Consider the following 23,861-nt stretch of genomic DNA (forward strand, 5'->3'; position numbering starts at 1 on the left):
TAAAATTAGAAGCACCATTGAACAAGCACATTACTAATATATTTGACTTTTGTAGTCCTGTCATCCTCAGTTGCACATAGTATTACAGTATGTTGATAATTTTTACTTTTGGACCATCTAATTACAACTGAATGAAACAATTTTTGTGCCACACACGTTTCACCTTTGTTCTTTGCATGGCATCTTCAGGTGGCCTGGAAAATGAACATATTTTTGTTTCTACTATTTAGTTTACCTATGTATACAGAATATGTTCACATAACCCAGAGCACTGAAGACACCTTGCAAAGAATAAAGCAAAATGCATATGGCATGAGAACTGTGTTTCATTCAGTTGTAATTAGACAGTCCAAAAGTAGAACTTATACCATACCATAACAGCATAATACTAATTTGCCACTACAAAGTTTTCAGTTATTTAAGTTCACTATCAATTGCTGTAAATATAAACCGAGCTGTAGTGCTCTTCAGTTCAACCTTTCCTTCGCTTTAAAAGATGGAGATGGTACCGCACAATGAACTAGCAATGCTTAGAAACGCTTTTAGATTCATTTTTTATCATGGAGAATTTTTTCATCTTAATTTTCAAAACCTCAGCAATGCAATTTAATAACTGTGAAGGAATATTTTTGCAAAAATATGTAGACCTTTCATTCTGAAATTTAACCCACTTTGCAAGATTAATGTTGCTTTTAGGTACTACCTTACAAATTACAGGTTTATATTTTGTTGTGTGATGAATTTCTTCCTCACTAAAGAAACACGTACTTCAAATTAAAGAAGACTGTGCTGGGCAATCTAACAACAGCTTCAGTTTCTTTTGTTTAGTTATCTGCACACGAAATGGAGTGTTTAATCCCTGAAGTTTACCATTTTGGAGTGCAGAAGCTTTTGCTTGTTGTCCTCATTACCATTTCATCATCATCAATGCGCAAGTTGCCAAAGTGTCATCAAATAAAGACTTCCACTAGGTGGCCGAACAACCGCAGATGGGGTCTGCCGGTCAGTAATGCCTTTCGATCATTTCATTTGCACGTTTTTCTAACTTGGTGTGCTTTTCTAGTTTTCCAGAATTCCAGTAGCTTTCCTAAATTTAGTGAGCAGTATGGAAATGAAAACACCCTCTACCTTTTGTAGAGCCCTAACCTGATCACCGTCAAATCACAATCAATCATACTTACACCCCCCCCCCCCCCCCTTTTTGGCTGATAATTAATTTCGCGTTCAAGATTTTGTTTACAATGACTGAAGGCTGGGTCAGAAATAGTACATTTTCTGCTTGCAGTCTGAGGAAGAGTAACTGAATAGTCAGTAAGCAATTCACTGTCACATTCACTAGCATTTCTTTCAAAAAACGTCCACTCATTCGGGAGGACGACGATTCAAACCTGTGTCCAGCCATCGTGATTTAGGTTTTCTGTGATTTCCTTAAATGGCTTCAGGAAAATGCTGGGATGGTTCCTTGGAAAGGGCACGGTCAACTTCCTTCCCCATTCTTCCATAATCCGACGGGACCGATGACCTCTCTGTTTAGTCCCCTTCCCTAAATCAATCAAACAACCAACCAACTCCTACTCATTTGTGTTTTCTGCAACATGCTGTCTTTCATTAGAAAAGAAAGCAAAGTTTCTTGTTTTGGCATTGTATTTCAGCATTAACACTTCTTTTTATACCACAAATTGACAAAGACTGCAAACATATTGCATTATCACATTAGCTGACTAACCATTAATATAGCTGCATACAAAAAGTTGAAATTTATTAAAACAATGGAAGCTTATTGTTGTCATAGTGTCTAGCGGGTGGCAGCCTTTGTATTTAGATAGACCCTTATTTGCATGTATCAATACGTGCAGAGTTATCTCAACTTGTCCACTGTTGATTCCCAACATTCTGAACAGCGGCTGCCAGCAGAGTTTTTTAAGACACTACAAGCTTATTAGTTGTTACGTAACACCAACCCAGATGATAATATAAATTATTTTGAGTTTCAACATTATATACAAATAGACATGAATTTCTCAGGGAGGGTGGGGGGTCAATTGGAGGAGGAGGCAGTGGTGGTAACCAGCTGCAGCAAGCAGAAACCTCTTGCCTGCCCACCTCACATTCACCACCGCCTCTATTTGGCAAGTCTTACTCTTGGAGGTAGAGTCAGTGCTGGAGAGAACATAACCATCCCCAACTGCCCATAATCCACCAACCATCAGCATCAACCACACAGCAACTTCTGTGGATGCCTTTAGAGTGTGATAGTGCAGATGATGGAATGAAAATACAGAAGTATTGTTAAATTTTTTTGTGGTCTGATTGTTTTCTTATTTAATTTTTCTGGTGCTGACAACTTGAGCATGGTATTTGATTTGTTCATGAACAGAAATAGGGTGTTATCTCATCTGATCTGTGAAGGTACTGGATAATTTTAGATTATGGAAGAATGCAAAATGCAAAAACTCCTTTATTGTTTGAAGAATTTCTTTGAGAGGAAAGATGTGTGGACATTTTAAAGACCTATATTGATTAAGAAAGTAGTAGTTGGTTTCTAGTTATGGTTAGATCAGGTGAACAAAGCTTACACCACCCTGGAAATTAGGGTTGTGCTCACTATCTTGCTGTGTATAATAGTGTTGTGGTAGATAGTTGTGGATGAACTTAAGTTTGCAACTAAGGGGGTAAACATAATACTCATGGAGGAGCTTATAGTGAATGGTGCTCTGCAGTATCTGGCATTTGGAGTATAAAGCCCCACGCAGCACCATGGTGGCATATGTACGTATTTGTCACCTGCTGAATTATCTCCTGCTGGGGTTGCTAGTTCTTAAAGAGTCCTTTGGGAAGACGATGGTTCGGTGGCTTCCACGAAGACTTGAATTCTGATGTGATTTCTCTTTGATTTGAACACAATATTGATGTACACCATCCTAATTAGAGGACACGAGACCTCAACAATATGATCTGCTTCTATCAGACACATTAGTTACTTATTTTCTGATCAACCAACCTCTTTCCTGGGCCATCATTTCGTACAAAGTTTGTGCATGCGACACCAGCTGAAACACATAATCAGAACTCATTAATTACGAAAACTTATAAACTACTCTGTTATACCACACATCATGAGATATCTATGATACAATGACATTATGTAATGATATATTTCTGGTTTTGCTTGTGCCATTTGTTCTTTGGCATTTTGTCACATCGAGTGGCATCTTGATTCTTCCTTACTTACTGGTGTAACGAAGTTGCTGGCTTGCCTCCTTGAGTGGCAGCAGCAGCAGCGCTTATCGAGACTAGTACTGTCATACTATCTTTGGTGGGACCGCTAGTATTTCCGGGTGGTAATGGTGTGTGTGGTAGTCAGTCGGTTGGGACGGAGCAGCCAGGAAGTCTCCACAGTGTGAGGGCCAGGTCAGGACTGCTAGCAGCGTGCACGCGCTGTTGGATTGTGAGGTGCTAGCTGCGAGAGCGACAAAGTTCGTTGCCCACTGAACCTGGATGCTGAAGTTGAATGATCAGTTAACCTGTTATGAAACCTCAACTATTATGACATCTCTTCGTTCATTTGCGGGTTGTTGCTCCCTGGGCTGTTCGGACTAGAGCAACGTATGATGTGTTGGGAGTCGGCAAAATCTTGCAGCTGTCTTCCTATATTGTGATTAATTATCAAATTGACTGTTACTTGCCAGTGAAGTGCACCAGTGGTATTTTCTGCCCTGCGGCTGTTAACATCCCAGTTACCTGCCCTGGTTGTTAGCGTAGTTTCCTGACAGTGTGCCTTTCCTCGTCATGTTGGTGCTGTCCAGAACGGTATGCAGTTTGACAGCCTTTTAAGTTGTTTGGTTCATGTTTTCTTTAGAGTGGTTATTGTTCCCTTGGCTGTTTTTAGACGCCAATTTCTGAAGACGTAGTGCTGTTTGTATCCTTGTACTCAGCTGATATTTTCCATCGTTGTGCCATTGGTCGGACGGAAGGGAATTGGTTAAATTGTTGGTCGGTCCTTGGGCCATCCCTAGTTTGGGTTGCCATCCGATTATTTAACTTCAACTCAATTACATGTTTTTTTCTCTCTTTTTTAAAAAATTTACCTTCTATTTTTAATTGCTTTTGATTTCTAAGCCAAGCCTTCAGCCGTTCTTGTTTTTGGTGTGGTTTTGGGCCTTCAGCCCAGAAAGCATCTCAAGTTTTCTTTAACTAGGCCTTCAGCCATATTGTCTAGTTGTGATGTTTTAAAGCAATGTGTAAATCAGTGGTTCTTAGAAAAATAAAGTTGTGTGTGATTGTGTGACTCACAGTAACTGTTTACGGCCCCATCCATAATTGTAACCTTATCCTGTGTGCTCTCTGAGTACCTACCATCCAGGTTCCAGCTTGACAGCCAGACTTGATGATTTCAATGCAACCAATCTGCAATTTATTTTTAATATGGTACAAGAAAAATGAAGTTACTGACACACTACATTAATTAACAAATATAAATAATATTTATTTAACAAATATTACAAAAATAACATACAATTATCTTTACACTCATCACAATATATCTCTATACAGGTGGCCACAGCAATGCAGCTTCATTATAAGCAGATTCTGGCAGCCATTTTTGATAAGCTTCCAATAAATCTGAAACATAAATTAAAATTATTTACATAATGAAAGATATAATTTATTTTCATTGAAACATTACTCATTATTATACATGAATTAAAAAGTGAAATTGCTCTGTAGTATATGAATTACTAATAAAACTGGTCATCTGATCTGGTTAACCGGCTAGTATGTCACATATCTGAGTTGTGTGCTGCCTCTAGTTCTCTCTCGTGCCACTACAGAAGCCAATGAGCAATTGGAGGCTGGCTGGAATAAATGAAGGGGCAGTGACTTGACTACCAATGTAGCTATGAGAAGGAGTCAAATAGAAACCTCTTAAAAGTGTAGTTAATCGACATTTCACACCAAAGTTCTGCAAGTTCACAGTACGGAATGCCCTACGGGTAGCAGCACACAACAAACTTGTGAAACGCGGCCATAATACCAGCTCAAAATGGCTGCCCTGCTTGCGACATTCATGAAGGAATAACAGCATTCTGTCATATGTTTTCTAAGCAGTGAAGGTATGCTGGGTTGGTCGGTTAATTTTGGGGGAGGGAACCAAACAGCGAGGCCATCAGTACCATGAACTAGGATGGCAGAAATCAAGGGAGGAATAACACAAACAGCATAGTCCAGCGAAGGGGAAGGGATAATGTGCAAACAAAGACAGAAAAGGAACATCAGGGCAGCAGGATGAAGAAAGAACATGAGGGGGGTGGGCAGAAATAGGGAGAGCAGGGGTGCCCTAGAAATGCTATGCACGGTGGGGCACCAGCACCACCACCCAATTGTCCCCCCGACACACGCACAGTACCACACCATTATTATGATACAATGGGGACAATACACAAGAAACGGGGGAAAAAAACAGCACAACAGATCAGACAGAATGTACAGAAAAGGTGGGGAGTATCTGGCCAGTGCGGAGGCAAGGTAAAGGACTCCATAATCAATGCCTACGCTAATTGAGGGACTCAAATTCCAGAGGAAAATTCAAGGACTCATACCTGAAAGTACAAACCACTTTTATGAATAAAACTGAGGACAGATGTAACCATGTGAGAGTCATCCACTAATACCCAAGACAAGGAAGATGGGATGCCATATTTAGTGTGAAGGCCCAAAAGGCATGGGCAGTCCAACAAAATATGGATCACCGTGGGCACACCACCACAACTCCAAAGGTGGAAAGGGGGGAGGGGGTCATTTTGTGGAGTAAAAGCCTATAGGTCAACCTAGTATGGTCAACAAGAGGATGGCAGAGGATGACAGATTCCCATTGGGAGAGACAGAGGGAATAACACCCATTGTGGATGTCTCCTTGGTGGCGTGTGAAGTTTATTAGATGGGGCGGGGGGGGGGGGGGGGGGGTTAGTCTCCCAACAGTCAGCCTACAATTGAGCAAAAATGAATTTTATGTAGGGTACAGAGAACGGGGGGAGGGAGAGGGGTGGTGGTAGGTGGCCAACCCCCAACCAGACGATCAGCAAGTTCATTGCCCGAGATACGTATGTGGCCAGGGACCCAAAGGAAGTTGACCAACCGAGCAGCATCTGCTAGGTCATGGTTGGCAGAGACCAGAGGATGGAGGGAAAAACGCTGAGCAATAGACTGAAAGCCACTCATTGAGTCTGTACTTAACAAAACTCAGGTGACGGAGGACCATTTAATAAAGCACAACAGGGCCCAATAGATGGCCATCAATTCCGCAGTAAACACTTCTCTCAAGGCAGACAACAGATGGTGTTCTGTGCTAACAGAAGATGTGTCGGCACATCCCACATGATCAGCAGATTTAGAACCATCAATGTAAAAAACAATGATATCCTGAAACTCCTGTAAGAGTGTATGGAAAAAACAACGGAACACCATTGGAGCAATTGAGGCAACAGGCAGGCGATGATCCAAAGCAGCAAAAATAATAGAATAGGAGTGGAGAGTAGGGGAAGAGCAGACAGGAAACCAGGAGTTGGGACTGGAAAATTGAAAGGGGATGGATCCCAGCATCAACCAGAAGACTATTGACAGGACTAGTGTGAAAGGTACCCAGCGGTAAAAGGATATCAGTATGGTGAATTGGGTCCCAGAGGAGCAGTGTGGAAGGGGCAGCTGATCCAGCATACAGGATCCCAGCATCAACCAGAAGACTATTGACAGGACTAGTGTGAAAGGTACCCAGCGCTAAAAGGATATCAGTATGGTGAATTGGGTCCCAGAGGAGCAGTGTGGAAGGGGCAGCTGATCCATAAACTTGACAACCATAATCCAGATGAGACAGCCTGGTAAAGTCGGAGATGGTTGGAATGATCCGCCTCCCAAGAGGTGTGGGCAAGGAAGCATAGAACATTGAGGTTAGACAAACAGCCAACCTTCAGATGACGGACGGATATGGGGCAATCAAGTAAGCTTGTTGTCATAAAGAAGACCCAAGAAAGGGAGCTGGGGGGCCACGGTCTGGTGTTGGGCATCAACTTAAAGTTCTGGATTAGGATGGACCATAGTAAAGCAACAGAAATGCACCACCATCAACTTAAGGGGAGGGAACTGAAAACCGTGTGAAAGTGTCCACATGGAAGCATGCTGGATGACACTCTGGAGCTCTCATTCTGCAGAGGCCACCGAGTCATAGCTAGCCCAAATACAGAAATAATCCACGTAGAGAACAAGGTGACCAACAATCTGGAAGAGGACACAAGTCCATTAATAGTGATTAGAGTCCTGTGGAACACCGTTCTCCTGGGTCCACTGAGAACTGAGAATTGCACCAAACAGGACTCTGAACAATCAATGGGAGAGGAACTGGTGAGTAATAATGGGGAGGGGGCCTTGAAGACCCCATTCATGGAGCATAAGGAGGATGTGATGGTGCTAAGCTGTGCCATAAGTCTTACAAAGATCAAAGAAAATTGTGATAAGATGGCAGCATTGAGAAAATGCATGCTGAACTGCAGTTTTCAATTGAAGCAGATGACTGATCCGAGGTCATATCTCCCAAAGGCCACACTGGTAAGGAGATAAAAGGTCCTGAGATTCAAAGACCCAATTGAGCTGATGAGCCACCATCCATTCTTGTGCTTTGCAGGAGACATTAGTCAGGCTGACGGGTCAGTAACAATCCAGGGATGATGGAACCTTGCCATGCTTAAGGATATGAACCACAATGCTGTTATCAATTGAGAGGGGAAAATGCCTTGGAGTCAAATACATTTAAACATCTGGAGGAGATACTGGCATTGAGGAGGACTGAGGTGTTGAACCTACTGGTTATGGGTGGAATCAGGGCCAAAAGCTGAATCGTGGGAAGAAGGGAGAGCCAGAAGAAGCAAAAGCCGGAAGTTCCCATTCAGTAAAAGGTTCACCGCGTGGAAGTGATGATCACAGATAGCAGTGGCAATAACCATGCTCCACCACTGAACTGGCTGTAGACGAACGAAGCCCATCAAGCAGGGAATGGCAATGCCAGCAATGTGGATTATCTTTTTCTGACAGATTATGGATGACTTCATCAATACAACCTGACAAAGAGTGTGGAAATGTGATCTGGGAGATATATAGAGGCCAATCAGCATGATGGCAAGACCATGTGAGGTAAACTGGTCATCAGAGGGTGGAAAGGGAACCAAAGAATCAATGGGAAGTGGTCATGTCACAGAGGTCATTGTGTGGCAGCCAGTGTAAGGAAGGAAGAAGGGAAGGGAAGGGGAAGAGAGTGAAAGATCAATGGCAGAGAAAGTGCCATTTGCAGCACTGAAGTGAGTAGGAGACCCACCATTAAGAAGGCACAGGTGATGGTCCACAAGAAATTGGTCAATGACGAACCCCTGGCTAGATGACGGAGTTCCGTCCCACGAAGAGTGATAGGCATCAAAATCTCCAAGGAAGGGAGAGGGGGAGTTAGGGCAGCAGATGTAGGTGGCTTGTCAGGAGGGATACAGAGATTGCAAACTGTGACAGCAGAGTCCAAGCAGACCTGAATGGCAACCACTTTAAACTGAGTATGAAGAGGGATCCATGTACTAACAATATCTGTATGGACCAATGTGCAGAAGCCACCGGAGCTGTCGTGCGGCTGACCTGTTTCACATAGAAAGCACAGAACCCACGAAGAGTCATTAAAATGAGATTCCTGAAGAATGACACAAGCTGCTGAGTAAAAGACAATAAGTGATTGCAGCTCTGGGAGGTTACGGTAGTATCCATTACAGTTCCACTGAATAATCAAGGAGTGGGTATCCACATGAGAGGCGATGTGGCTGGAGACAAACATGCCGCTGGGTCACCACGTCACCATAGACGATGGAATGACATCCATAAATATGATGACTCAGAGGAGGAGATAGAACAACCGGGGGAAGGGGATGGGGGCTTGTCCTCCTCCTCCTCTTTCATAGGTTGAGGAGGACAGGGCACAGAGGGTCAGTAAGCTTCTGCAAGATCTGAAATCAAATGAAAGTGGGCAACTTTGGAGTGCATAGACTGTGTGTCATGTGGCTGAGTTGTGGTAGCCTCCAGCCAGAGGAAGAAGTCCTGGGAGGGAGCCCTAGCACTAGTGGGTGCTGACGGAGGAGGGCACTTCTTCAGCCAGGTAGGGGAGCGGCACATGGAGGGGAGGGTGGGGGAACTGCATGGCAGGGGGAGAGAAAAAGGGATGGGAGTGGGGTAAGAAAGAGGGAGGAGGGGGAAAGGACATAACAGAGGCAAAAGCAGAAGTCATTGATACATGATGAAGTCAGTTAAATTTCTGACAAGCCTTAGTATAAAATAAACAATCCAGGGACTTATACTCTTGTATCTTCTTTTCTTTCTTATACACCGGGCAATATGATGAGCGTGGAGAGTGACAATTTACACACACAGGTGGCGGAATGCAGGGGTTCCCCTCCTGGAGTGGATGTCCATAGTCACCACATAGAGGGTCCGCCATACATCGGGAAGATGTGCACGAAACACAAGCACCGAAAGCACCTCATGGGTGGTGGGACATATTGTTTCATGTCACACCAATAACACACAGCCTTTACCTTCTCTGGGAGAGTATCTCCCTGAAAAGCCAGAATAAGGGCGCCTACATCGGTGCGGTTGTCTTAACAACTTTTCTGCATGCACCAAACAAAATGAATGCTCCATCATTTCAGATTGACCCGGAATTCCTCATCAGTTTGAAGGATGAGATCCCTGTGAAAAATGACTCCCTGGACCCTATTCAATGAATAGTGAGGTGTAATGTACAATGGGGCATCATCAAGACGATCACAAGCACGAAGAGCTGCAAACTGGGTAGCAGAAGAGGTTTTGATCAAAATGAACCCGACCGCATCTTCCTGAGACTCTCCGCTTCACCAAACTTGTCTTTGATATTTTCTGCAAAAAATTACGGCTTTGTGGTGGTGAATGTATCCCCATCCGTCCTACTACAGACCAGATACCGTGGAAATTGTTTCACTCCAAGCTGGCAAGTTTGGCTCTCCTCCCAGGGTGTGGCCAGGGAAGGGCTGGCCACAGGGTCGTTTTGCACACAAAGCATCTGCCCTGATACCACCACTCGTCAGGGTCTCTCCCCATGGGTGCCACCTGGAAACAGCATGGGCCTTACAGCATGGTGGCTGTTGCTGGGAGTGCCAATGCTCTGTAATCCTAGGCATAAATGGGGAGGCAATAGCTCAAGTATCAGAAGTGTGATCCCTGTGTTGTAAGGGTGCTCGGATGGGTACAAGACAGCCCCACCAGACAGACTGGCTACATATGCTGATGATCTAATGGTGCAGAGGGGGGCTACAGTGGGAAAGGAAGGAGGGAGAGGAATACACACTATAGACACTAGGGAGGGAGTTTTTTCCCAAATGGCTCACACTACAGGCAGAAAATGTAAAAGTGGAGGTCAAACTCCAAAAGAAGATCAAAAACACCAAAAGTAAGGATGAAAGAGAAAAGGCAAGGGGAACAAAATGCAAGGAATACAGGAAACCAGGCGGATAGCCAGGTCGGCATAAGAGAGAACAAAGAGTGGGAAAAGAGGGGGCAGTGGGGAATGAGGGGCAGCAGGGAAAGAGCAAGGATGGGGAGGGAGGGGCACAGTGAAGGAAATGCAGTTTGGGAATGAAGACTGGGCAGTAATAGCTCGGGGACCCATAGGCACCATGTATGAACTCACGAAAGAATCATGAGCTCTCTGGGATAGCAATGATGGTACAAAATGTATTTAAATCCATCAGCAAATGAAGGTCTAGTATGGTGATGCATGTCTATCACTGCGGAAAATGTACGAATGGAATATTTAAGTTCAGAAATTGCTTGAATTCCATGACAGACACCTAGGTCAGGCACACCATGATGTGACACCAGAGTCCACTGCAGCCGTTGAAGCGATTGTGATGGGAAATGATCTTGTGATGACGGATGAAACAGTGACAAATCTGAACATTAGTCATGGCTCAGCACTTCACATTAGCGTAAGTTTCACAAAGTATCTGCAAGATGGATGCTATTGAAAGAAGGCCACACTGACATCTGTGAACAACTACTGCAGTACTTTGAAGCAGAAGGTAATTGCACCTAGTGATTACCCCATATCTCGACCATTCAGAGAGGACATCGGAGGAAAGAAATTTTGTTCTGATGATGAGGTGCAGCAGGAGATGCACGAGTGGTGTGCACATAACCAAAAGGATTTTTTTCAGAGGAATCTGTGCATTTCCTATGTGCTGACGGAAGCGTGTTGAACACCAGAGAGACTATGTTTCCAGTTTTGTTCACAAAAAAAAAGAAAAAGTTTTTAAATATATATAAGATTTTCATTTGACTTCTTTTAGTTAGAGCTGTAGATAACCCTTGGCTTAAAGATAGCAGACAGACATCGACACTTCATATTCTGATATGCTTTACGTATCTTACAGTGAATCAGATATGTTGAAAGGCTTACATTGATTCATGAATTCTTTTTGGAACAGTGCTTTATCCGAGAACAATATTACATTTGTAACTGGAAAATAATTTTTGTATTTTAGTTATGTCAAAACAGAGATAAGATGAGTGGCACTGTTTTGAAGGACTCTTGGGCCAAGAGGAACATAGATGTAGATGTGTGGGTGGGAGGAGAAAAACATAAATCTCTAAAATCATAAAAATGAACAAATTATATTTAAAAGTAAGACAAATTTTTTCTCAGCACATAGATAATCCAGAACAAAAGACAGCCCTAACTTTTACATTGGATAAAATTTCCTTTTATTGATGATGATAGAAATTTAATCATAAACACCATCTCTGACATACAATTAGAATGATAACATGACAGTTGAGCATCTACATCTACGCGATTACTCTGCTATTCACAACAAAGTGCCTGGGAGAGGGTTCAATGAACCACCTTCCAGCTATCTCTCTACTGTTCCACTCTCGAATGGCACGCAGGAAAAGCAAGCACTTAAATTTTTCTGTGCAAGCCCTGATTTCCCTTATTTTATCGTGCTGATCATTTCTCCCTATGTAGGTGGGTGCCAACAGAATGTTTTCACAATCGGAGGAGAAAACTGGTGATTGAAATTTCATGAGAAAATCCCGCCGCAACAAAAAACGCCTTTGTTTTAATGATTGCCAATCCAATTCACGTATTATGTCTGTGACGCTATCTCCCCTATTTCACAATAATACAAAATGAGCTGCCCTTTTTTGTATTTTTTTTGATGTCATCCATCAGTCCCACCTGATGCGGATCCCACACTGCACAGCAATACTCCAGAATAGGGCAGACAAGCGTAGTGTAAGCAGTCTATTTAGTAGACCTGTTGCACCTTTTAAGTGTTCTGCCAATGAATCACAGTCTTTGGTTTGCTCTACCCACAATATTATCTATGTGATCATACCAATTTAGGTTATTTGTAATTGTAATCCCTAAGTATTTAGCTGAATTTACAGCCTTCAGATTTGTGTGACTTATCAGGTAATCGAAATTTAGCTGATTTCTTTTAGTACTCATGTGAACAACTTAACACTTTTCTTTATTCAGGGTCAATTGCCACTTTTCGTACCATACAGATATCTTATCTAAATCATTTTGCAAGTCGTTTTGATCATCTGATGACTTTACACGACAGTAAATGACAGCATCATCTGCAAACAACCTAACACGGCTACTCATATTCCACGTGGTCACCATCATTCGTTATGAATTTTGGCCAAAGATAAATAAGAGCTTAAGTGCTGTGCTGTGACCATCTGAGGTGAGCCAAAAGCACCTGAGCTGGAAAATATTGATCAGGAATAATAGAGGGCCTATAACACTTCCTTGGGGAACACCAGATATTACTTCTGTTTTACTTGATGACTTTCCGTCTATTACTACGAACTGTGACCTTTCTGACAGGAAATCATGAATCCAGTCGCACAACTGAGGCGATACTCTGTAGGCACGTAATTTGGTTAGAACACGCTTGTGGGGAAAGGTGTCGAAAGCCTTCTGGAAATGTAAAAATATGGAATCAATTTGACATCCCCTGTCAATAGCATTTATTACTTCAGGAGTGTAAAGAGCTAGTTTTGTTTCACAAGAATGATATTTTCTGAATCCGTGCTGACTACATGTCAATAAATCATTTTCTTTGAAGGACATCATAATGTTCGAATACAGTATACTTTCGAGGTACTTCACAATGTTTGAATACGGTATATGTTCTAAAACCCTACTGCAAATTGACATTACTGATATAGGCCAGTAATTCAGCGGATTACTCCTACTTCCCTTTTTGGGTATTGGTGTGACTTGAGCAATTTCCCAGTCTTTAGGTACAGATCTTCCTGTAAGCAAGTGGTTGCATATAATTGCTAAATATGGAGCTATTTTATGAGCATATTCTGAGAGGAACCTGACTGGTATACAATCTGGACCGGAGGCCTTGCCTTTATTAAGTGATTTAAGCTGCTTTGGTACACCGAGGATATCTACTTCTATATTTCTCATCTTGACAGTTGTTCTTGACTGGAATCCAGGAATATTTACTTTGTCTTCTTTGGTGAAGGAGCTTTGGAAAACCATGTTTAATAACTATACTTTAGTGGCACCGTTGTCATCGTGCAGTGAAGGTATTGATTGCCTCTTGCCACTGGTGTGCTTTATGTATGACCAGAATCTCTTTGGGTTTTCTGCCAGATTTCGAGACAGAATTTCTGTTGTGGAAGTTATTAAAAGCATCTAGCATTGAAGTACGCACTATATTTTAAACTTCTGTAAAACTTTGCCAATCTTGGGGATTTTGCGTTCTTTTAAATTTGGTATGCTTTTTTTTGTTGCTTCTGCAACAACAATCTGACCTGTTTCGTGTACCATGGGGAATCAGTACCATCACTTATTACTTTATGTGGTATATATCTCTCAATTGCTGCTGATACTATCTCTTTGAAAAAATTCCACAACTTTTCTACACTTACATGATCAGATCGGAAGGAGTGACGACTGTCTCTTAAAAAGGTGTTAAGAGCATTTTTATCAGCTTTTGTAAATAGATATACTTCGCATTTCTTTTTTATGGTTGTAGGTGTTACGGTATTCAGCCTAGCAGCAACTGGCTTGTGGTCGCTAATCCCTGTATTCGTCACAGCACTCACTATTTGTCCAGGATTATTTGTTGCTAAAAGGTCAAGTATGCTTTCGCAACCATTTACGCTTCGAGTGGGCTCATGAACTAATTGTTCAAAATAATTTTCTGAGATAGCATTCAGTACAATTTTAGATGACTTTTATGCCTTTCACCGGCTTTAAATGTGTAATATTTCCAGCATATCAAGGGTAGATTGAAGTCACCACTGACTATAATTGTATGAGCGGGGTACTTATTTGAAATGAGAGTCAAGTTTTCTTTGAACTGTTCAGCAACTATATCTTCTGAGTTTGGGGGTTGGTAAAACGAGCCAATTAACAGTTTAGTCCGATTGTCAGATATAACCTCTACCCATACTATTTCACATGAACTATCTACTTCAATTTCGCTACAAGGCAAACTACCCCTGACAGCAATAAATACTCCACCACCAACTGTATTTAATCTTTCCTTTCTGAACACTATTAGATCGTTTGAAAAAATTTCAGATGAACTTATTTCTGGCTTTAGCCAGCTCTCTGTACCTACAACTATTTGAGCTTCAGTGCTTTCTATTAGAGCTTGGAGCTCTGGTTCTTTCCCAACACAGCTATGACAATTTACAACTACAAAACCAATCATTTCTACAACTACTTTACTCTGTTTTACCTGCCCACTTTTAAACGGACGCCCCTTCTGTGGTTCCCTGAGACCCTCTAACCTAAAAAACATCCCAGTCCCTTCCACACAGCCCCCACTATCCGTGTAGCTGCCTCCTGTGTGTAGTGGACTCCTGACCTATTAAGCAGAACCCGTAAACCCACCACCCAATGGCGCAAGTCAAGGAATCTGCAGCCTACACGATCACAGAAACGCCTGACCTCTGATTCAGACCCTCCACTTGGCTCTGCATCAAAAGACCACAGTCGGTTCTAATGACAATGCTGCAGATGGTGAGCTCTGCCTTAATCTTGGAAGCAAGACTGGCAGTCTTTACCATTTCTGCTAGCCGCCCGAAACCAGACAGAATCTGTTCTGATCAAAAGCGACACACATCATTGGTACCAACATGAGCCACCATCTGCAGTTGGCTGCACCCTGTACTCTTCATGGCATCCGGAAGCACCCTTTCCACATCCGGAATGACTCCCACCCCCCGGAATGCGCACAGAGTGCACACTGGCTTCCTTCCCCTCCTTGGCAACCATGTTCCTAAGGGGCCCCATTACACGCCTAACGTTGGAGCTCCCAACTACCAGCAAACCCACGCTCTGTGAATGCCCAGACCTTGAGGGCCAAGAAGCTTCCTCTGGAACAGAGTAGACAACTGCATCCGGCTCAGAGACATTGTCAGCCACAAATAATGCCCGAAACCCGTTCGTCAAACGAATCGGGGAGGCCCTACGATAGGCCCCTTGGAAAGTTTTTCGCTGCCTGCCAGACTTTGGAATGATCTCCAACTCCACCAGGGGTGAGGGGTCAACCTCAGTGCAGGCAGTATCCAGGGCGGCCACAGCAGTGGATCGATCGGAGGACACGTGGGACATGCTCGACGTCCCTCGCAGTTGCATCACATATATGACAAAGAAAAATGTCATAGTTTATAAATAATGTCAACGGACCCTTAAAATGTAAATAAATAGCATTCACACAACCACCAAATATATATTTTGGAATCATACTGGGCACTGAGCAAAGATAATTGCAGGCGAGTGAAATCTTAATTACAGGAAAGGTTCATTCATTAACATTAAAGTCAAGAATTGTAAAGTGTAAATGGCAATGTCCGTCTAAAGTAAAATTATTGAACAGTAATTAAAATTGAATAACAACTTCATTTTAACAGGTAATGTCATTCATGGGACATATTGCCAAGTGCTTTCATTAGCTGGACTGTAGTGTTGAAAGTCAAAGTAACCAAACTGAACAAGTAATTAAAGCTGAAAGCTGAATCAAATGGAAGCTGAATGTTGTGGCCATCCAGGAAACATTATGAAGAGTAGTAATTAAAATGAACAACATTTTGATTTTGTTTGAATTCTGGGGTTTAGCATCTTCTATAGTGTCATATTTCTTTCAGCAGTGTGTATTAACAAAACTATTGTAAAATTGTAAAAAATTGTCAAGGGCTTTTTGCAACAGAAAATGATAAATACAGGGGTATTCAAAAAGAGGCAACAGATTTCAAACATTTATTGCTTCCAAACTACAAAAGATAGAAACAATTCCAATGTTCCTGAAAGATAAAAGTTCAAATTTCAATGTGCGTACCATGCGTATCATGATTTTCATTTTAATGCAAAGTGGAATTTCTTCACAAGTCACGGTAAAAATGTTTGTGATGGTATTGGTGATGTAATTAAGCATATGGCTCCATGACCTAGTCTGCAGCATCGCCCAGAACACAACATTCTATCACGTCTGCAATTATCTACCTGGGTACAGAAAAATACCTCCGCCATACGATCATTTCATGTTTTGGAGGTTGAGGTGAAATCTATCGAAGAGTTGCTAAAAAGCAGAATGGAACATGTTAAAGCTATTGCAGGCACAAGGAGCCACCATCACTTTTCTCCAGCAGACACTGATAATGTGCAGTTGAGCAGACTGTCTGGTTATAATTATAAGTTCTTGCACACCATGTGTCTTCAACATGTCCGATCATGGATTCAGAAGCAAATGTAACAACATACAACCAAGTTGCTATGTTGTTGCTATTTATGACAACAAATGGTACTTTGCATGGTTGTGAAGTAGAAGGTGATGTACTAGTGAACTTCATGGCACCAGTAGGACCAGCAAGATCATTTCAATGGACACATTTGACAGATGTGTTGGATTCCTTTGTAACATATTCTTATGGCAGTTACAGTTCCTACCAGTGTGTTAGGAAGGCAGTACAATTTTACATTCAATATACAGAATACAGTAGCTACAGCATAGGAAAACTTCTGCTGAAAGCACAAGCAACTGGTTATTGGCAGTTAAGGCGCATTAAACACTTAATGATAGGTTGTGTTGATCAATCTACATAAAAAAAAAAAAAAAAAAAAAAAAAAAAAAAAAAAAAAAAATATGGAAATGAGTGTATGGCATTGTTGGCCGGGAGGCCCCATGCGGGGGCTTTCGGCCGCCGTACTGCAATTCCTTTATAGTTGACACCACACAACACCCAGGACTATGTTACAATATTAGAGAGGAAAATTGCTACTCACCATATAGCAGAGATGTTGAGTCGCAATAGGCGTAACAAAAAGATTCACACAATTACTTACACACACACACACACACACACACACACACACATCTGCAGTCTCAGAAAAATGAAACCACTCTGTAGTGAGAAGGTACTTTCCTCTCTAATATAGGTTATGTTCCATCCTGGATTTTCCATTGCTTGATTTCTACCTATATGTTGTTGCTTAGTGATTAAACAATTTGGGTGGGGGTGGGGGAATAAGAAGAGTTTAAGACTTTTTTTTCCAAATTGTGTTCTGCAACAATGGTCATATCACCAATTGTATCTCTGTCAACTTCTGTGATCCACAAATGCCTTGCAATAATACAGTGAAATTTTGAGAGATGTTACATTATGATCTACTTACGCAGTGTACAAAATTTGGGTTGGATAGCACTTGTCCCTTTTGTGCTACCACACTTTGAAAGCCTACATTTTTCTGGTGATTTTTTAGTTTTTGTATTTTCCTGAGCATGTAACTCAGTATGTGTGGAAAGTATGGTAATGATGTATTTAGCCCACATCAGGCTTACTAGAAAAATGCTATCCCCTTCCTGAGTGAATTACATTTGGCATGGCAGGTACCTAAATATATGTATATTTTTTAACATGTTACATTTTTTATTGCATTTTTTACTTTTTCCCAGAAAGATGTTGGGTGTTTTGATACATTGTGTGTGTTCCTTCAGTGGATGTTACTCGGTGATAAAAATTTCATTTGATTGTGAGGAATAGTTCCTAAGATATTAAGCCCTGAGGTTTGCTCTGAAGATAGATTGCCCAGTGCAGGTTGTATTTTCCGGATCACACCACCTTTTTTCACAAGCGATAATTCAGAACTAATTTTCAGGGGAGCATTCCACACATGGTAGCATTCATGTGCTCAACTTCAGCCAAATCTGAGACTACGAGCTGGAGCCCCTGGTTGAACTGACAAGGAATGACTTTTCTGTCAGTATTTACCTAAATAGGATAAAGGAACCTCTGGTTTTAAAAGCAAACGTCAGCATACACTTTTATTTCCATTATCCCTATGATAGTCTTTGATACATTGTTAACCAGAGGATTATCACTTTTAGAAATTTACCACTGATCTCCTTGGGAAATAGTGAAAAGTTTTTCTCTGAAATGATCATTTAAATGAAAAATATATTAATGTTGTTTACAATAAAATTTAGAGCAAGCACGTACTGTATGGTTTAGCAGTTCAGTCACATGTGGAAACTAACCAACTGAAATTAGAATAATTGTGAGAGTCTCATCTAAATAAACTTTAATGAGAGACATGTTTATAATACCATCAGCTGCTGTGTAAACTTTATTGAAATGCAATACTAATTTTGGTATATGTGGACCATCTTCTGGCACTGAACAAAAATTCATTTTAGCACCTTGCTTTCATATTTATTAAACAATAGTTGCCTTATTATTGTGTAAAGTTTTCTCATTTAAGTCAATATTAAGGCAACTGTGTTTAATACATGAGAAAGCAACATGTTATAACGACTTTTAGCCCAGTGCCAAACATGGTCCACATAATCATAAACTAATAGTACATTACAATAATGTTTATATTGCAGCTGATAGTGTATATAAAATGCCTTTAATTAAACATACTAAATACTTGAACAAATATTTCATGAATAAACTTTGAAAATTTTTCAAACAATGGAAAATTGGTGCTGGAATCAGAACAATATGAAATAGATTGCTACGCACCACACAGCAGAGGCACCGAGCGGCAGACAGGCACATTGAAAGAAGAATGTGTGATATTATAAGCTACTGGACAGAGTCCTCCTTTAGATGTAGAATAGTCTTAGTGCCTGGAGACAACAGCAACCATGTGTGTATGAAAGTGCATGTTTCCTCCTACATCTGAAGGAGGACTCTCGTCTGATAGCTTATAATATCAAAAGTCTTATTTCTACATAATCTGTCTGCCACTCAATGCCTCCTCTTTGAAAATACACTTAAAAACATCCATGGTGTCTTACATTGTAAATACAGTTACTAAATCATCATACTTATTTCTCATTGTAGGTAGCACTAATAATTATGACTTACACTTTGGGTTGTCTTTCCACACATCAAGAAGTTTTCTGCGCGAGTCTGCTCCTTCAGATGCAAGAACCCTCAGCAAAATTTCTGTTCTTGGCTGTAAGCTGTAATCAAATTGCTAGTTGTAATCAAAATTTACTTCTCTTGAGAATCTATAAAATCGAAGTACAAAATAATACAATTTTTGTGTATTTTTACAGAATATTTCTGAGTTGCATATGTACTTTTTCTTTCAATTTATTCCTTAAAACAACAGATCCATATTATTATTATGAATAAACAATCATTTCAGCTTCCTTATGATTACTGTCTGTTGTGGAACATACTTTATGAATTCATGTTCTTTCTTATCTCTCTCAATGCATTTCATACTCTCAGTTTCATATTAGGGAACTTCAATAAATATCAGTCAGTACCTCCTGATACACTTGTGCTTAGCAATAATGGTTGGTTATTCACTATATTTCTGCAATAAACTGATTTCAGTTAGGAAGACTGTAATATTACAAATGGTCATTTAATTAAGGGACTAAATATAATAATTTCAAGAACACCATTATTTTCAGCTGAGATGCCTCAATTCACTATGTCATCTGATTAAATTTCTACACACTTTATCAATACTAATAACATACAGTAATGAAATTCTCCAAAACTGGAGCAATGTGGCATTTGTTTTACATCACTAGAATGGGGACAGACAAAAAAAGTAGTTTGGCCTGGAATCTCACTGACTGGAGCAGAATTGTTTCAGTTATGAGTCCTGTTGGAAAGTGGGTTGCAGTGACAAGTAAAGACATGCCTGCAGATGCCCCAGACAGTGATGGGATACCAAACTCAATTTTGCCCATCATACGGCCCCACAACCAGGAGGGAAAGAGTGACATTGCATTTCACAGCAGCAGCCTTACAATACATCTGTACCGTGATGACATTCTACACCCCATTTTGTTGCCCTGCATTGCGAGCCATCCTGGGCTTACATTTCAGCAAGATACAGGGAGAGAGTTTCAACTGTTTATCTTTCTGCCTGCCAAACCCTATCTTGGCCAGCAAGGTCACCAGATTTCTACCCAGTTGAGAACATTTGGAGCATTATGAGCAAGTTCCTGCAACCAGCTTGAGGTTTTAATGGTATTATGTGCCAAATGGACAGAATTTGGCATGATATCCCTCAGGAGGACATCCAACAACTCTATCAGTCAATTCCAAGTTGAATAACTGTTTGCATAAGAGCCAGAGGTGGACCAAATTATTGACTTGTTCACTTTGTGAAGCCCTTTTTCTTGAATAAATCATCCAAATGTTCTGAAATTGTAATGATCTGTTCGTGTGTACATGTACATCACATGTACCACTATTTGTCCTATTTGGACAATTCCTTAAGCCCCCCCCCCCCCTCGCCGCCCATCTTAGAGTGTATTTTGGAAGATGAATGGTGACTTGTAAATAGTCACAACAAATTTCCAGTTCCAACCCTGTTAAAACCCTGCACAATACTGACTTTTAAATCATTTTCCTTTCCCTGAGAGCTAGGGGGGTTCATGACCCTCCTTGCCCTTGGATACAAGTAGTTTCATAATTTAATGGAAAAACTTCTCATAAAGCAGAGTATATGGACCTTGTCAAATATCTGTGTTGTGCTGAAGGCAATTTGTCTTCCATATTCAAATTTAGACTCTTAGCGGCTGTTTTGATATTACAGTGATGTGTTGTTGATCCACAGGATAATGTCTTAGAAGAGACTGTTTTCTTCACTGTCAACAGTGTGCGGCTGCAGGGTTATGTTTTCTTGAACTGTCATTTTATACAATGAAAGAAGACAAAAATGAGACAAATCTGGCACTAAAAAGACAAGTCATCATTTTCTTCCAAAAATGGAAAAAATAAAATCAAAGTTGGTATAATGAAACATCAACACCACCCATAAAATAGAATGATTTTTACCTGTCCCTAACTATTGGTCTGTCAATTTTCTCATCTATAATCATGCATTTATTTACTGGACACTGTAAATATTGCTTTCATATAACACCTTGGAACATTGTTCCTGAATCTCTCTAACTATCATAAGGGCTTATAATGATTTTTTTAACTCTCTGCTGCTGCAGGTGATCTTGCATCATTGGCACTGTCAATATCATCATTTACTACTGAAGTTTAATTGTACTTTAAATGTAAGTTTAAGTACTACACTATAGTCAGTTCAGTCTGTAGAGCACTCAGCCAACTTTAAACGCAATCTTGAATGCTGACAGCCAACTTTAAACTGTATATTCTGATGAGTCTCTTGTTCATTTGAAGAGCAAAACCTGTAAATAAAAAAATACAAAGTGCGACTTGTTGCTGTTTTCAAAAACTTAGTTTTACGAGACGCTGCCCTACAGGGAATGCCTGCTCTTGCTATGTTTCAGAAAATTTACAAAATAAACACTGTAGAACCAAAAATTTCCAATCTTTCTTTTTCATCTACTACCACAATAATTCATACATGAACAATCTTCAAAGCCACAGCAGCTATGTGTCAAATCAGGTATTGGAAATGTACACTTTATGCACATCAGTACAACAGGTTGTGCCAAAACCATTAGGTTAATGTGTGTGAATACCTTTTACTGATATCAACAATATAGGAAAACATAGATTACTACTTACTGTAAAGAAGACATGTCAAGTTGCAGACATGCATGATTAAAAGACACTCACATGTAGCTTTCGGCCACAAGCACACCTCATGCACACAGGACTGCCAACTCCAGCATCTCGGCCTGAGATGCTGGAGTTGGTGGTCATGTGTGCATGAGGCATGCTTGCTTGTGTGTGCATGAATGTTGTGTGTGTCTCTCTTTACTGGTGAAGGCTGTGGTCCAAAGCTTCATATGAGTGTCTTTTAATCATACCTGTATGTAACTTGATGTGTCTTCTTTATGGTAAGTTGCAATCTGTTTTCCTATGTTGTTGATATTCCTATCTGGAGTTCCCATTGTTTGATTTTACTGATATCAGAACTATTCTTTACGAAAAACAGATGATTTTTATATGCTCTATATTATACATATAATTATTGCTCTTTTAACACCCAATCAGTGAGCTCATATATGCAGTAACTCATCTGGCAATATGGTTTAAAAACAGAAACTCAAATTTCCTAAAATCATAAACACTCACTGCTGTGCATATATTTCCCATATTTCTTGGTCAATTTGGGAAAGGGGACCAAACAGCGAGGTCATTTATTCCATCAGATTAGAGAAGGATGGGAAAGGAAGTTGGCCATGCCCTTTTCAAATGAACCATCCTGGCATTTGCCTGAAGCAATTTAGGGAAATCACGGTAAACCTAAATCAAGATGGTTAGATGCAGGTTTGTACTATCATCCTTCTGAATGCCGGTCCAGTATGTTAACCACTGTGCCACCTCGCTCAATTCCCATATTTCTTCTGTTTGGAGTTCCCGATTGGCATTTACAGTCAACACTACGTTATTTAAGACTTTTTAAATTTGGTGAATGAAGGTATTAATGGGATTACCATTGAAGCATCCCTCCTGAAGCCCAAATTGAGATGTACTAAATATAACTGAGAACATAAGCTTGCTTAGTGAACTGCACTGATGAAATCATCTCCAGTTACCAGCCAAACATTGATGAGTAGTAAAATTGCTGAAATGTTGCTTTGAGACTCTGTCGCCATTTATCTACTATGCTGTGAAAACTTTACTACTGAGACATTTCATTTCACAGTGTTTTTTTTTTTTTTTTTTTGGCTGCGACATTTAAAAGTTAAACTTACCACTGCTTCTGCTATTTACCAGCTGTCACGTACAAATCATTATAGTAACTAATACAGCTAGGATAACTACTAATGACAATCTAAAATTTTATTTTTCCACACAAAATAAATCAGTTTAACTCTGTTCAGCATGTGACAGAGAAGAGACATGGAAGAAAACTGTTTTGCTAGTTTGAGAAAATCTTCTGAAGTTTTGTTACCAATTTGATATACCGGGTAGTTATAATTAAATGTTCCCTACTTAACACATTATAACATGGAAACTAACTACCATAAGAGTACCAAACTTGGTAGTATTAATGTCAAGGACATGGGGAAGAAATATAATGCAAAATCAATTCAATTGAAACACTTTTAATACGCTGCTACGGTACATCATACCACTACTTGCTAGTACCATTACCGCTACAAAAGGGGCTCAATATGATGCCCACCAGTCTCTTAAAGAGTCTGAAAGCACAGGATGGCATTCTGCACAGCAGAACGGAGCATGTCCGTAGGTATGCTGGCTACCTCTCTTGATATGCTGCACTTCAGATCAGTACATGTGTGAATGTTCCCCTGGTATGTCCTGTCCTTCAGGTAGCCCCACAACCAAAAATCACA

General features: G+C 40.7%; 1 protein-coding gene across 1 annotated transcript in view; it reads right to left on the minus strand.

Annotated features, from left to right (window-relative positions):
* Window positions 1-4,465: 4,465 nt before the first annotated feature.
* LOC126419274 (probable ATP-dependent RNA helicase kurz) overlaps window positions 4,466-23,861 on the minus strand; it is a 130,614-nt gene continuing 111,218 nt past the window's right edge. Inside the window, exons 15-16 of the mRNA XM_050086441.1 lie at window positions 19,471-19,568; window positions 4,466-4,623 (exon numbers count right to left, since the gene is read on the minus strand). Of these exons, the coding sequence (XP_049942398.1) occupies window positions 4,547-4,623; window positions 19,471-19,568 (175 nt within the window). The 3' untranslated portion in view covers window positions 4,466-4,546. The remainder of the gene's footprint in view (window positions 4,624-19,470; window positions 19,569-23,861) is intronic.

Source organism: Schistocerca serialis, chromosome 9 (genome assembly GCF_023864345.2).
Source record: "Schistocerca serialis cubense isolate TAMUIC-IGC-003099 chromosome 9, iqSchSeri2.2, whole genome shotgun sequence".
Lineage (NCBI taxonomy): Eukaryota > Metazoa > Arthropoda > Insecta > Orthoptera > Acrididae > Schistocerca > Schistocerca serialis.